General features: G+C 44.0%; 2 protein-coding genes across 3 annotated transcripts; one reads left to right on the top strand and one right to left on the bottom strand.

Annotated features, from left to right (window-relative positions):
• Positions 1–69: 69 nt before the first annotated feature.
• LOC101165253 (2-iminobutanoate/2-iminopropanoate deaminase) lies at positions 70–5,898 on the bottom strand. Its single transcript, XM_004077623.5, has 7 exons — positions 5,738–5,898; positions 5,092–5,197; positions 4,144–4,198; positions 3,996–4,064; positions 1,412–1,467; positions 1,276–1,336; positions 70–1,198 (listed from the first exon to the last, which is right to left on the bottom strand). The coding sequence occupies exons 1-6, from the start codon at positions 5,800–5,802 to the stop codon at positions 1,280–1,282; spliced, it is 408 nt and encodes a 135-aa protein (XP_004077671.1). The 5' UTR covers positions 5,803–5,898; the 3' UTR covers positions 70–1,198; positions 1,276–1,279.
• A 233-nt stretch (positions 5,899–6,131) lies between these two features.
• Positions 6,132–15,974, top strand: pop1 (POP1 homolog, ribonuclease P/MRP subunit). 2 transcript variants are annotated; one of them, XM_011484893.3, is made up of 15 exons: positions 6,132–6,537; positions 6,828–6,926; positions 7,232–7,407; positions 7,486–7,746; positions 7,832–7,919; positions 8,228–8,406; positions 8,519–8,793; positions 8,868–8,961; positions 9,040–9,145; positions 9,223–9,342; positions 10,354–10,475; positions 10,576–10,767; positions 11,812–11,966; positions 12,499–12,711; positions 14,569–15,974. In XM_011484893.3, the coding sequence occupies exons 1-15, from the start codon at positions 6,408–6,410 to the stop codon at positions 15,215–15,217; spliced, it is 2,859 nt and encodes a 952-aa protein (XP_011483195.1). In that variant the 5' UTR covers positions 6,132–6,407; the 3' UTR covers positions 15,218–15,974. The 2 variants fall into 2 exon arrangements, with proteins under 2 accessions (XP_011483195.1, XP_011483194.1); XM_011484892.3 differs by having other exon boundaries at positions 9,037–9,145.
• The last annotated feature ends 2 nt before the right edge of the window (positions 15,975–15,976 follow it).

The raw sequence follows: 15,976 nt of genomic DNA, 5'->3' as shown, positions 1-15,976 counted from the left end.
GAGAGACTTTGAAAGTCCGGTCTGGTTTCATTAGGGGACACAAACCTTTATTTTCTCTGACACGACAAGTCAGGACAATCAAACCTTTATTTTTTATTTCAGTGTATTTCATTAGTACAGATTCCACCAGTTTCTTAGTTTGTTGCTTGATTTTGGGTCAGCGCAGCATCTTCAGAAAGACTTTGGCGTGTAAATGTTCCTGTTTCCACAGGTAAAATCCATCAAAATGTTCCCTTTACCAATTCTTCCTGTTTTAAAGCTCCTGCTTTTACATGCAGTACAGACAAAAGTTTGGACACACCTCATTCAAAAAGTTTTCTTTATTTTCATGGCTATGAAAATTGTAGATTCACACTGAAGGCATCAAAACTATGAATTAACACAGGTAGAATTATTTACACAACAAAAAAGTGTGAAACAACTGAACATATGTCATATTGTAGGTTCTTCAAAGTAGCCACCTTTTGCTTTGATTACTGCTTTGCACATTCTTGGCATTCTCTTGATGAGCTTCAAGTCACCTGAAATGGTCTTCCACAGTCTTGAAGGAGTTCCCAGAGATGCTTAGTTGTTTTACACTTTTTTGTTATGTATATAATTCCACATGTGTTCATTCATAGTTTTGATGCCTTCAGTGTGAATCTACAATTTTCACAGTCATGGAAATACAGAAAACTCTTTGAATGAGAAGGTGTTTCCAAACTTTTGTCTGTACTGTAATTCTACTTTTTTTTTTTTTCACCCTCAAAGCATTTTTCAAATAGAACTTATACTGTGAACATTCCAGTCAGAGATGAAGAAACTGAGCATTGGTCCATATTTCACCCAGCAGCTAAATGTTTGCCAGCCAGCAGGCTTTTACTGATTTCCTGAGTCAAAGTCGTTTCAAATCCAGCTGTGTAACCGTGAGACGACAGTATAACACACTATGACATCAGCGAGGCTAAAGTTTGAAGGTTGCAGACCTAACAGACAGCAGCGTTATAATACAGAGAACGCTTGAGGATCAGTGGTGTAACTCAAGCCAACAAACAAGCTCAGATACTTAGCAGCTCATGTTAGTGAAACGTGAGTGGCTGAACGTGAAAACGCGGCACCGTCTTCAATCATGTCATCAATGTTAATGAGGGGTGAAAGCGCTCCCAGTGCTGCCCATCTGCCAGGTGACCTGCAACACGTCCAAAACCTCCATCCCGCTCTGAAACAGAGGAATGGCACTCATCACTCCCATGTTGAACGTGCAGCAGTTTTTGTTGATTCGTGGAGAGGCAGTACTCAGTCAAGCATTGGTCAAAGGGCCCAAACCAGCAACGGCTTCAATCTCAACCAGTCCACCCTGCAAATAAACAAGCACAGTGGATCAGAGCATCAGCAGCTGCAAAAACGTGATCCGCCTTTATCAAATACTCACTTTGGGCAGAGCAGCAACTTGATAAGCAGCTCTGGCGGGAAAGTTGGAGCTGAAAACTACAGAAAGCAGTCAAGTTAGTGTGGAAACAGACCTGGGCGTAACATTTCTGTTTACTTACTTCCAGATGGATTTTATACCTTTTTATAATAATATAATCCTGTTCATATCTGTGGCTTTCAACTGATCCTGCAGTAACTCCCAGTACTAGATGGATTTATCAATACATACACTATATTACCAAAAGTATTTTCTCACCTGCCTTGACTCACACATGAACTAAAGTGGCGTCCCATTCCTAACCCTGAGTTCAATATGATGTCAGTCCAACTTTTGCAGCTATTACAGCTTCAACTCTTCTGGAAAGGCTGTCCACAAGGTTCAGGAGTGTGTTTCTAGGAATTCTGGACCATTCTTCCAGAAGCTCATTGGTGAGGTCACACACTGATGTTGGTGGAGAAGGCCTGACTCTCAGTCTCCGCTCTAATTCATCCCAAAGGTTTTCTATGGGGTCCAGGTCAGGACTCCGTGCTGGACAGTCAGGTTCATCCACATCAGACTGTCATCCATGTCTGTATGGACCTGGCTTTGTGTTCTGGTGCACCATCATGTTGGAAGAGGAAGGGACCCACTTCAAACTGCTCCCACAAGGTTGGAAGCTTGGAATTGTCCAAAATGTTGTGGTATCCTAAAATCATTTCACTGGAACTAAGGGGCCAAGCCATGAAAAACAAGCCCACACCATAACCCGTCCTCCGCCAGATTTCACAATGCATTCCCAAATGTACCGTTCTCCTGAAGACCTCCATACCCAGAGTCAAATCGGGAAAATTCTTATTCATCCCTCCAAATAATAATAATTATAATAATGGCTTGGATTTATCTTCTTACAATGTGTTTGTGCCTACGGCCCGTCTGACCATCACCGGGACATTTATACACATTACCACCCAGTGGAGCCGCACTGGAGGCAGGGAGGGTGAAGTGTCTTGCCCAAGGACACAACAACAGCTGGCTGGGGGGGGGGGGAGCGTGGATCGAGCCGCCGACCCTTCGGTCATTGAACGACCCGCTCTACCACCCGAGTCACTGCCGCTCAAGAAGGCGTCTCCACTGCTCTAGAGTCCAGTGGCGGCGTGCTTTACACCTCTGCATCCGACGCTTTGCATTGCACTTGGATGCAGCTGCTCGGCCATGGAAAACCATTCCATGAAGCTCTCTACATTCTGAACTTGGGCTGATCTGAAGGTCACATGAAGTCTGGAGCTCTGCAGCAATTGACTGTGCATAATGTTGGTGATCTTTTGGCACTATGAGCTTCAGCATCAACCGACCCCTCTCCATCAGTTTACGTGGTCTACCACTTGGTTTCCTGAGTTGCTGTTGTTCCCAAACTCTTCCATTTTGTTCGGATAGAGCTGACAATTGACTATGGAACATTTAGGATTTGTTCCACACGTGGCATGGCCTGATTTTATACACCTGTGGCCAGACCAAGTGATTAGGACACCAGATTCTGAGCATTTGGAAGGGTGAGTGAATATTTTGGTAATATAGAGTATCTGTACCTTTAACATCCCCACCTTTAAACTTTGCTGTCAGCCTTCAAAACCAGCTGTTCTTCACTGCAACAACAAAACCGCTGCAGTAAATCTGTCATTCCACAAACATCGATTTCCAGAAGGTTGTGGTTGTTTTTATGAAACAATGGAACCTCCACACTCTGTTTTTTGCCCTCTTTTCTCTGTAAAATCAGCTCTCCAACTATAAATGTAATGTTATTATTTTTATTATAGTTTAGATTAGGTTAAAACAATTGTAAATATGCCATTTATTAGCTTCATTAATGCAATTAAACACCAACATACAGTTGTTAGCATTTAACAATGGCTGGAGAACATGCCTACTTCAGAAATCATTCACATTTATAGAGTACGAGACAAACACACAGCTGATCTGTATGGACTTTGGTTCTGAAAGCCTGCAGTCAGAATTTTAAACTAAAGAAGAAGCACTTTTTTTCCTTTGCTTGGTCCTTTCTCCACATGGACAGTGGGAAAGTTCAGGCTGCTGGCGCCTCAATGAGAGGAGGGCAGCGTCTTCATCTAAAGAGGGTCACATATGTCTCATTGTCTGGTGTTTGGATTCAACTTCATCCACTGACAGCAGCAGCTCAGATTACCCTCTGTGAGCCTCTGCTGCTCTTCTTAATGGAGTGCTCTGTCACTGTGCCTCAGAGCAACTTCCTTTTTCCTCTTTGTCAGCATCTTTGTTGGCATTCGTTCCAAGTTACAAACTGAACAGCAACGCATGTCGCAGAATAAAGGGCCGTGGAATACTGCATAAATGAACAGAAGGTTTACGTGGAGGTAAAAATAAATAAATAAAGGATTTATGCACGTAAGACAAGCTCTGTCTAAAAGAGTTTCTACAAGACAACTAAATAGCATGTCATTTATGAAGAAAACCACTTATTTCATCTCAGATTATTGTAACTCTGGATTCTAGTGACACCTAGAGGCTATGTTTGCATTGAACCTGGGAGGTCCGACGGTCCTGGAGGGATCATGAAAAGCAGGACACTCACACTGCTTGTAAACGTCGTTTACGCTGGTGAAGTCATTCATGTTCGCGAGGAGCACCGTGGTTTTTACGACTGCAGAAAACAAACACATCCGTGATCTGCATGACTGCAGGGACAAATGTGTGCAAAAACATGAAAGGTTCTTCATTACCGTTTTCATAACCACAACCAGCAGCTTTAAGGATTTCGCCCAAGTTAACAAGAGCCTGAAGGAAAAGGGGAAGAATTATCAATGGATACCACCACACATCACAGTAGAACTAGAACCTGCATCTCTCTCTCCACCATGAAAAAAAAAAAACCTTCTGCATTTGCTTCACCTTGTGGTGAGAAGTCAACATGTTTTCTTTTCCCTGCATTTGTGATCATTGCAACTTGAAAGAAAATACTCAATTCATGATTCTCAAGTTCCTTGATCTGTAGCTCAACAAAAAAAAATCTGCACCTTAGTTACACTTTAGAGTCCCACTCTGATCATCTTTTGATCCGTTTTCAAAGCGTTCCCGGTGTTCTTTTAATTATGATTATGCCAAGTTTAGCCAAAACCAGGAATCCTGGGTCGTTTTCCAGGACATAATTTCTGCAGAGCGACAGTAGTACAGTAGTCGTGAAAGCCTGCCCCCTTTCCATCATCTGTTTACCCCGTCTTCCACTAGCTTACGTTCCCTCGTATCCCCAACCTAACATTGGCGGTGCAACAAAAATGGCGAGCAATATCGGAGCCGTGGAGATTCCAGCTCAGACGAGAAAAATGAGGACACACACGTGTCTATTTGTCTACAAGTGGATGCATCAGAATGGAGAGGGGCAGGGAGCTAGTGGCCCACTGGGGTAACTTGTCAGCCACACTTACAAGCTTTTTCCAGCTGCATTTTTGCATCTGCTCCTGATTTACAACAATTGGAAGAAATACCCAGACATGCTATTATAAGCTTAATTTCTTTATATGTCCTTAATTATCAGAAAAAGGTCACAAGAACATGTTAAAAACACCAAAAAAACTCATTTTCGTAAAGGTGGGTCTTTAGCTTGTTCACAATCCACCTTTGTAGTTTGAGAAGGAAAGCTACAAATGTTTTAAGAGAAGCCGTGTGGTCACCTGTCTGGTTTGTGCTTGAACGCCTCCTTCCACCAGCTGTGTGGTGGCGGGATCCATCCCCAGCTGTCCTGATATGAACATGGTCCGATCAACCAGCACCGCCTGGCTGGAAGACAACAGCACCACAGTATCAGCCTATTTCAAAAAGATTTCATGGAAAAATAAAAAATCATGTCTACAGCTGCAATGTAGGTTTTATGATTAAATTCATTTTATAAGCTAACTTTTACTTTGAAAGCTTTTTTTTTGTGAGGAAAAAAAACAAAAAAAGCTTCAGGTTAATAGTTTTTAGAGACCAGACAAAAGTTTACTCTAAAGTCAAAAATAATTTGAGTTGGTCAAAGAAATAAATCAAAAGGAAAATGGAAGGGGGGGCGGGGGGGGGGCGGACACACGGTATGATTATGTTAAGGCTGCATTTAGATTAATTTAAGATTAGGCAAATTTCATTTGATTTTTATTATTCGTTTTTATTTGTAATTATATTAAATATTAGAACTCAAATAAAAGTTTCTTAAAGAAATATGGTTAACAGCAGCTAAACTTTTCCACAGTGGTGCGGTGTAAAGTCCACAGTGAAGAAGCGTGCACTTGTTTGTTTGGTGTAGTGTCCGTCCAGAGACGGTCGGATTCGTACTCCGCTCACCTGTATGGACCGATGGCAGCAGGAGCTTTAGTCGTGCTGATGATCTTCTTGATTAACGCAGACATGTTTCTGAACTCATGCAGGGTGAAAGCAGGCGTGTGAAGGCGAAAACACGAAGGGAAACTAATTTATAAATAAAGATTGGGAAAAAAACGACGGAGAACAGTTGGATCCGCCTTACCGTAAATGACAACTAACAGTCGCAAAATGTACCTGACTTTTTAAAGAAAGTTATTTTGTCTTAATTTTTTTTACAGTAAAATTATATATTTATAGTGAAGCAAGAAAAAAACAACGCTATCCTAAAAGATAAATTGCTATGTCGACGTGTTTTCTCCTGACTCGCTAGTCTTTTCGGCAACTGAACTACAAATTCCAAGAGTACCACGAACCCGGAAGCAAATCGACGTAAGCTGACATTAATTAAACCCATGTGGTTGTTAGCTGTAGCGACAACATTGAACTGCATCCGACTTAATTTTGTGATAGACATTTTTGATTTACCTCTTTTTTATACATAAGTTACGTTTGAATCAGTCTGCTAGATCCAAGTTTGGGAGAAAAAACTTCAGATTCAGTGTGAGCTAACGTAGCTAGCTGGCTTATTATTTGGACTTTTTCGGGATTTCTTCTTTTTATTTATGTTTTGTGGCGGTTAAGACTAGAGAAAATGTCTGCTTCCAAGGTGAAGATGAGGGACAGGAAGATGAAGAACCAGCCTGCCAGCGTGCAGTATTCGTCTCCTTCCGCCGCGGCGGGTAGCAGCAGCCAGAACGGACGACAAGAAGCGAAGGACTCCGGTATTGACACGGCCCACTGTCACGAGTGGGGACTGCCGCTGCGTGGTCAGCACATGGTGGCGGCAGGCCACTCAGCCCTGCATTCACTGTGTGCTTTTCCCCTTAGCCTTTTATATGATTGACATTTAGGTGGCATGATGATGCTGGTCAGAAAGACACAACATCAGTGTTGTCTTGTATATTCTGCATTAAAATTCTCTAAATGTCCTGACCACACATGTCTGACGCCTCATTAAAGGAAACAGTGGTTTGAAAAGCAAAACGCTGTTTGTTCTGATCTTTTCTGCTAGGATGGCAGAGGAACCCTCCTCCCAGGACTGGATGGGTTCGTGGAAATCAGAGAGATGGAGGAGGAGGTTACATGAAGGAGATGCCCAAATACATCACCGGTGAGGAGACGCTTCACTCCTGCAAACACAGGCAAAAGTTGTTTATGTCACGAACTTCATTTATGAGCAGAATCCCTTCATATGCACAACATCAACCACATTTCCCATGACATTTGGGAAATTATTTGACAAAGGCGATGGCAGCTTTCTTTTTTTTTCCCTTTACCATTTGATGCCTTTTCTTTAAACACTTTCTTGTTAATTCCTAAAAACAATTAAAATGCTGGGAAACCTTATAAATGGTCTGTCAGAGCCCCTTTTTCCTACAGTTTCCTAAAAGTCCTTCTATTGTTCTCCTCACCAAGCTGGAGCGTTTGCCAGGAGCAGGGCTGCAGAGGTGAAGGCCATGCTGAAAGCAGTGACCAAGAGAACGGGCAGCAACCATGTCTTCCAGGCTCTGCCCAAACACATGAGGAGACGCGCCATGAGCCACAACACCAAGAGGCTTCCCCGCAGGCTGAGAGATGTGGCGAGCAAAATGGTAATTTCTGCAAATGCTCTCAGCTGCTTTAGTGATTCATCCATGCTCCGTGTGCGCTCACATACGCTCCTCCATCAGCGGGAAAAGAGCCTCCAGGCCGGCTCGAAGAAGAAGAAGGAGCTACCAAAGAGTAAAAGCCGCAAAGCTCGCCGGCGCCACGGCAACCTGTTGCTGGAGTTCAATCGCCGCCAGCGCAAGAACATTTGGTTAGAGACGCACATTTGGCACGCCAAGCGTTTCCACATGGTAAAGAAGTGGGGTTACCGTCTCGGGGACAGACCAACGTGCAAGTGCTACCGGCCGTGCTATAGAGCAATGAGCAGCCACTGCCTGCTGCTGGTAAAACACTCTGTTTTTATTTATATGAAAACATCCAGGAGATAGATAAACTGCTTTTTTTTAGTTATTTTTTTCATCTATGCAGGACATTTCTTATTACTGCTGCATTGAGCTGCAGGGAGAGGAGGACACGCTGTTGACTGCTCTGTCACAGCTGACCAGCAAGGAGACGGGTGAGGGCTGTTACTACTTTCTTTTTACCACGTTAAAAAAAAAAAACACAGGCTGCCTTTTTTGACTTTCTGAGACTAATTTAAAGATCCACCCTGATGAAAAGGTGCTTTTGGTGTTTTTAACTTGTTCTTGTGGCATTTTTGTGATGGTTCAGGAAATGTATAAAGAAAATTTGGATTGAAAGTGCATTTCAGCACAATCATGATCAAAAGACCACTGGGAACACTTGAAAATAGATCGTAAGATGATCAAAGTGGGACTTTAAGTACGGTAATAAAACTCTGAATTGTGGTTGACATTTTTCCAGGCCCTACCTTTGCTGCAGCTCTGTGCCTGTCTGGGTGCAGACAGGGCAGCGTTACGGTGTACAGAGCGGGGCAGTACCCCTCACACCCTCTGGGCCCCGTCACATTTCTTTGGAGACCTCGAGCAGAAGGCTCAGCCAGCAGGCAGCTGTGGATCTGGGCGCATCCCGCTCTGAAGCAGGTAAACGGCTGCTTTTAAATCCTCACAGGGGGGTTTGGGTTGTTGGTACACCAGTCAGTGTCGAGTCAGTCACAGCAAGCTGGTTGATTTCAGCTGATGTGTTCCTCTTCAGGATCTTCTCCCAGAGTTGCAAAGAGTGTGTGAGTGCTTTGAGGCGGTGGTGCCCCCGGTTATCCCAGTGGCCACACCTGCAGAGTCTGCTTCCACCCTGGAGTCTGAGCCAAAGCCTGAGGTCTCCCCTAAAGCCAAGGTGACACCTGGAGGAAAGAGGAAACGGAGCCGTGTGGACGCAGGTGGACCTCCTGCTAAGAAGATCTTGGGAGACGGAACCAGATCACCCGACACTCCAGTCACCTGGAAGTCCAGCTCAACTGGAATCGTAATAAAGTCAGTGAATGAACTGAGCAACTGTTTGGAGGAGGTGATTCTGTTTCATTCACGTATCTGGTCATCTGTCGTAGCGATCTCACGATGGAGATGGTACGCTACCGCCTGGTCGGACCTCAGTCTCATTCTGTGCTAACAGAAAGCTTGGAGGCAGCCACAGACTGTGATGTGAGTGTTGTGAAAGGGTTCTCCTGATCAAAAATAACCTACTCGACAAAATTATAGATGAGTTCTGTTTTTAAGGAGGCGGGTCAGTCCCAGGCTTCTTCTCTGTGGTGGCCTCAGCACTGTAGAGATGAGAGGAAGATGAATCTGCATCAACAACAAGCAGAGGTCTTTAAGACACTGAAAGGTTGGAGCTCTGCTGCTTTGTGCTTTTTCCTCTCCTTGGTCCTGATCACTGACTTTGCTTTCATGTCTCATGTGCAGGCATCTATTCATCTGGAGAGGTGCCCCCTGGCACGGTGCTGGGTCTGACTGTGGATGACCCCAGATTGACTTTACCGGCAAAGAAGGTTAAAGCAATGCCCAGTGTAAACCAGAGTCAAGGTAAAATCTGACCTTCTGGACAGACTGGAGGAGGGCGGGTCGTTATGCTGCACATGTCACAACATGAACTGCTGCGCTAGACGTTAATGCAACACTGTCGGTCACCAAAGGTCCTGAGGGTGTTTCACTGAGTACGTTTCTGGTTCTGTGCTCCTGGGGGCCTCTGCCCAGCCATGCAGATGTTCCAGGTTCGAATCCTGGCAGGACCTTGTACTCCAGTCTCACCCTCAGCGACTGAGCAGCCGATTTGAACATTATTGTCTCATGGATCAGTTCGGATCTGCCCTTCACATTGAGTTCTCAAGCACACAATGAAGTGAATTCAGTAATTTACTTGTTTTTGTCACATGTACAACAAAATACAAAAGTGCTCTTAGGTCAGAGTGTGTCGTTCATTGTAAAAACACAAAAGTAAATAATTTGCAACTAATAATAAGTGCCTCATTTGTTCATTCATTTTTAATAATAAATTGAAAGGTGCATCATTTAAAAACCGATTTACAACTACTGAAAGTTGCACCAGTTATTAAAATCAAGAAGGTACAATTGGAAAGGAGTGTTAAAATTGTTAATATTAATAAATTTACTTTAAAAAAATCACTTTTTATTCTCTGATTTACAATGTGCAGAATGAACTAAAAGTGAAATAAAAAAATCTTTATGACTACCCTGTTACCGGGAAGTTTATAGCAGTTTACATCAGTGCAAAGGATAAAAAGTGCAGCAATATTTCTAATTTCTGTAAGATTCCAGTCAAAATAATAGTATATTTATCATCCATTTAAATCAGACACACCTGTTGGTTTCTCCTAATTGTGTATTCGGTATATTTCAATATTAGATTATATAATCCTACTTTCTAGTTTTATATTAACAGTATAAACTTGGGTAAAAATAATGTTTTGATTTAAGGAATTGTTTGATCATTTTTAATTGAACATTAGAATTCTGGGAGTAAGAGGATGGAATTCTGGAGGCTGATTTTCAGGAAGGTTGTGTTTGTTTCCACAGAGGCAGACGAGGAGAAGAGACGGCAGCTGATGTTACGAGGCGTCCCGCAGCTCTGCAGCCAGAGCTGCTTGTGGGAACAGTCTGTGCGAGACAATGTCACCGAAAACAAGATCTCTGAGCAGGTTCACCCGTGATCTCCATCTGCCTTTGTAGCCCCTCCTGTCTCAGCTGCTTCATCTCCGAGCAGGTGTGAGCAGAAGCTGTCTGTGTTGCTGCCTGCAGGAGCTGAACCGCATGAGGAGTGAGCTGCTGATTCCAGGCTCCAGGCTGAGCCCCACTCCACTGCAGGGCCGAATCCCCATCCTCCTGGTTCATCAGCCGGGCAAACAAGTGGGAAATGACATGAGCTCCTGGGGGGCCGGCTGGGACCTGCTGCTTCCTAAAGGCTGGGGTATGGCCTTCTGGGTCCCGCTGGTGAGTATTAAAACAAACATATGTGCGGTATTTTCAGGGCATTTTAGTTTGGTTCCCAGTTACAACAACAAGCGCTGAACATCTTTCAGTTCTCTTTAGTTGTGGTGGAAAAAATGCTTGAAGAATGAAACTCTTCAACCGGTGGCTTAGCTCGGACCTTTCTGTTTATTTGGCTGCCTGTTCCACAAATGAGCTTCATTTAGACTTTGACTGTATGCAAAGATGAAGACACCAGAACATCAGAGAGGTGAGGAGGGAGTGTGGACAGCTGCAGAGAAGATCCTACAGTCACTCGTGGAGTTATCAGTTCATTTAGGCTGGCTTTGATCAGTCAAGTAGGCAAACTGAGTTGACCTTCATCTAGAGTTCATTACAAGTACAATTTGCATCTTATTTAACAAAAATGTCAGAATTTCATATTTATGAATTTCTGCTTTTATTCACTAGTTATGTAACATAAGTTAAATGAATCAAACAAACTTGTTTTTTTAAATGGAAAAATGAAATGTAACTTTATCGTTTGAAATAATACACAGTCTTGAGTTTGTAAATCGAAATCAGACTGCTTCAGTGAAGTCCAGGTCTAATCTGGGAAGCCGGTTGAGGTCAGAACAGCAGATGGATGCATTCTGTTTTGGAGTGAGATTAGATTTATAAATTTGTGACATAAGGCAGAAGATCAGCTGGCCTGAGTCAGCTGATCTTCTGAGAACAGAGGAGCTCCCTCTGTTCTCAGAAGATCAGCTTGCCTGGGAGCTCCTCTGCTCTCCTGCAGGAGTAGAAAGCTAGAAAGAGACCTGGGCTTCTCTCTACCATGAAACTTTTAATTGAGAAAAATCAGAAACTGGATGAATTATTCAGCTTGCTTTTTTTTGAATGCGGAGAAGCAACACAGCTGGCAACACTTTTACTTTCAGTCTCTGATGATGCATCTTGTCAACTTCACGGTCTTCTTTTATTAGCCCAGCTTTGGAAGCTCATTTACTTCCTTCTGTCTTGCAGTCTTTGTTCCATTTTCCAATTCCACCTCTCCCCCCTCTCCAGGTGTATCGAGGAGTTCGCATAGCTGGACTTCATATGAGTCTGAAACGATCCCAAAATCAAGGCGCTCCCCACTTCCCCCATGATTATCCGGACTGTCCTGCAGGCGTTCGATTTCAGGAGGAGCAGGAAGCTGAGCTCCTGGACAAATTCAAAAGGTCAGTCGAAGGCAGATGAGGGAAGAAACAAAACGGTGAAGCTGTGTGTGATTTATTTCAATGATTTACTAACCCATGTTTGTCCATCATGGGTGTCTGAACGTTTAGTGACAGTAGTTGGGATGTCAGTCTGCTGCAGGGAAACAAACAAACCAATCAAAAGAGCGACGTTTTTCCCCAGTACATTTATAAAAATGCTAAAATGGGGTTCAGCTGCTATTACAAGCTAATTATTGTTATTATAATATAACTATTCTGGACCTTGAACTACAGCAGAAGTCTGTTGCTGTTTAATTTTCCAAAGACCTTCCAGAAGTGGCTTTTATCTGCACCTTTAGGAATCCAAAGGTTGTCAGGAGACTTGAGGTTCTGGAAGAGGACTTCTTATCGAACCTCTGAGCCCAGATCATTTCCATGAAGTGAAAATGTTTTCTAGGACATTGATGGGATACTAATGAGGGTGCTCCTCAATTCCCCCTTTCATAAATTGGCAGGGGAACCTGATAGTTTGACCTTGTAACCTTTTCCACAGGCGTCCACCCGCCAAAAGAACCAATTACATTAAACATGGCTGTCTGGCTCCTTTCCGTTGCCCGTGGCAACAGCTGGTGGAGGAGTGGGAGCTCCTCACGAGGCAACGAGGAGACGGGCTGGCCAGAAGCACAACCAAGCCGAAGGAGGAGGAGATGACGCCACAGCCGGATCACACCGGGACCAAACCTCAGAGCGTATTCACCGTCATCAGGTCTGCATTTGTTCCACGTCGGCTTTCAAAGGTTCCTCCAGCCAGCGGCCCACAACCTTTCTCATGTTTGTAATGAGCACGCCTACTGAGGGCAGTCAGAGGACAAGGTGCATTGTGGGAATTTTGTCACTCCTATTTACCAGTTCTAGTTAAACTAGATGAATAGGTTGTCGTTCTTTTGTCACTTTTTGTCATTTGTCGGCTGCATAGAGTTGTGTGTTTGACGTCATTTGATACAAAATATGCTTCACACCACTTCAGTTCCAAAATGACCTTAATGTGGCATCTACTTGAAAGCAAAAACAGAATAGTATTATTATTTTTAATTGAGTAAAAAAGGATTTTCTTTGCTGGAAATAAATACAGGTGTCAGGGGGGCAAAGATGACATGAGTCATTAAGGTCCCACAATACTTTTTGATAACCTTCAAACCTTCAAAAATGAAGATGTATAAACATGTGACCCACTTTTGGTGTAAACATCTCTTAAAATCTGATGGAAAATGATCACCAATAAAAATATCCACGCTAGTTGAAATCCAGGAAGTAGGATTATAGATGTTTGAAAGGCTGTGAAAATCCTCCCTTCACACTTTATTCACGTTTCTCACACTGACATGAACATTTTCACACTTTTATCTAAACTCTCGAAGCTCAAACCTTCATAGAAAAATAGGTCCTGTTTTATATAATGAAATCAAAGATCTGCTGTGGGCTGGAGGGAAGCTGAACTCGTACAGCAGACATGGCATGGAGAAGTTTGATTGACAAGGTCAGAAGCCAGCCAGGACGCAGGACAGAGCGCTGAAAAACAAAACAAAAAATGAAAAGAATCGGAGAACGTGAAAGGTGAACCTTGTGAATACAAGGAGGACCACTGCATTCAAACGGGGAATAAAAAACCAAAAACTTCTGCCTCTGCATCAAGTTGTGTAATTTCTGCTTACAGCTGATGGTGTCAGGCGCCATCTTATCTGCAGCCTCTCTGCTCACTTCTATCTCAGTGGAGCCACTTAGAACTGATAGAAGTTAGGGTTCTGGGTGTACCTGTCATGCTACAGACGAACTTGTCCCACTCTGATCATGTTTTGATCTGTTCCCAGTGATCTTTTAATTATGAACATGCTGTTTTTAGCCAAAAACCATCTCACTTTCTAAGACGGTTGCTGGAGAGCAGCAGTTTACTTGCCTCCAAGGTGTGAATGGGATCGTTGGTGCAGAGCGACCCCGCCCCTCCTCCCCTCCTCGTTCCTGATCGCTCTGAACAGGGAGCTTGTGGCCCAGCATATCTTTAATGTCTCAAACAATCAAACGGCATTTATTTCGTCTCCTGATTCACCACAATTCAAAGAAATACTCAGAAATGCAATTTTTAACCAAAAGTTAAAAAGAAAAATGCCACAAGGACATTTTAAAAACCCCATTTTCCTTGGAGGCTCCTCACTAAATGGCACAGAGCTCCACCTCCAATCATCACTTTTCTAAATGTTTTAACTGGGAGGGTAGCTTAGCTTTTGACGGAGGATGCATGACCCCTCCCCAGACTGTTTCACTGTCATCCTAAGGTCTCTGATGAGAATACCCAAAGTGCATCAAGTCTCAAATTACTGCAATACATCACTAGGATGGGTATGAGGCAGAGGATAAAGCCTTCCTCCTCGTGAATCGTCTCTAAAGCTTCGAGTAATGTCAATAACTTTGTGAAATGGGCCCCGTCTTTACATTGAATTAGCTGCCTCTGTTTTTAGATGCAGAGTAAAGCTTCAGTAAAGCTTTTGTGTCCCTGAAGGCATTAAAACGGCATCTCCTCGTTTGTCATAGAACTACATTCTATAAAAAGTTATGCTTCTCTTCCCAGGAGCAGGAAGTCTCTGAGGCTTCTGTCTGCTTGGTGCAGACTGCCCACATCTAGAGGTCAGAGGCCAGGCCGCGGCGGGGGGGCGCCCCCTCTCCAGCAGTCTGCGGCTGACGCGTTTCTGGCCTCACACAGAATGAGCGTGGCGTGGGTGCGCCTGTCCTTGCTGTCCAAAGGCAAACCCGAGCTCCACGCCATGGTGTGCGCGCCAACTCCAGAAGACCTGAAGCTGCTGGGCAAAAGGGACGCCGGAACCTGCCCCCAGGAGCCCCCCCACAGAGACGACTTCAAAAGTAAAACGAAACGCAGGAAGAAGGGCTCGAAGAAGGGCGCTGGACCCCTTCAGTCATCTGATTATCCCGGAACCGAAGCATCAGAACCTTTTGTTTACGCAGAACCAGACCTTGTGTTGGGGGTGTGGCCTGATCCTCTCCCGAGTATCACCTCTCACTGCTCGCGGGTGACCCTCGGCTGGATCACTGAGGGGGACTTCTCTCTGTCTGCGGGCTGTGGCGAGGCTCTGGGCTTCGTCAGCGTCGGCGGGCTGCTGAACACCCTCCTCAGCCAGCCGGAGGAACACAGGGGAAAGGTGCTGCTGCGTAACCCCTCCTCCCTGCATTACCGCTTCGCTCAGATCAACATTGAGGTGTGATTGAAGAAGCCTCTGTAATGCTTCTGCTGCACGAGGCTAATGACTCATCGAAACCTAAAGGTGTGTGGAGCATCCGATGAAAACCATCAACAGTTGCTTGTTTTTGCAGCTTCGTTGTCTTAAGTGCCTTTAGAGAAAGGGACACTCCAAAGGAAGATGAAAAGTTAAAGACCTCACTACTGGATTCCTTCGTTATATTTTGACAGAACTGGTTTCACACATCTCCCTGTCGAAGTCTGATGGTGTGCTGACACGGCTTTTGAAAATCCACAGCAACACTCGTGCATTCTGAACAGTTTGACCTAAAGAATGAAGAGGGCTCGAACACACGCACGCTCTGGCTAACAGATACTTAAACATCCAGTTTGGGTTTCCACATATCTCCTAATGTGTAGGTGGCAGATCAAAGTTTGTTGCTTGGCAACTCTTCCCTGTGATAGCAGTTTAGTTGTGCGTGTGTGTTTATGGAGAGGTTTATCTGAGGTAAAGAGGATCAGGTTGCAGGCCTGTGCCATTCAAATGACTTTTCTTCCGTTTGACTAAACGCGTGAAATTATTACTGCTGGCAACTACATTTCTCTACAAGGACAATTGCAGCTCAGCCTGACATTACCGCATCGTCTTTTTCACTCTGGGTCTACCAATAGGGGGCAGTAGTGCACCTGTTTTGCTGCAGGATGAGATCTTCAATTTATTTTCTGAAAACTTCCTCTGTTAAAATGCTCATTAAACAAAATAAAAGATGCAACTATTGAGACA

The sequence above is a fragment of the Oryzias latipes genome, chromosome 16, assembly GCF_053564925.1.
Source record: "Oryzias latipes strain Hd-rR chromosome 16, Olatipes_Hd-rR_3.1".
Classification (NCBI taxonomy): Eukaryota; Metazoa; Chordata; class Actinopteri; order Beloniformes; family Adrianichthyidae; genus Oryzias; species Oryzias latipes.
Note: the sequence above shows the minus strand (reverse complement) of the source record. Positions and strands in the feature narration are given on the sequence as shown.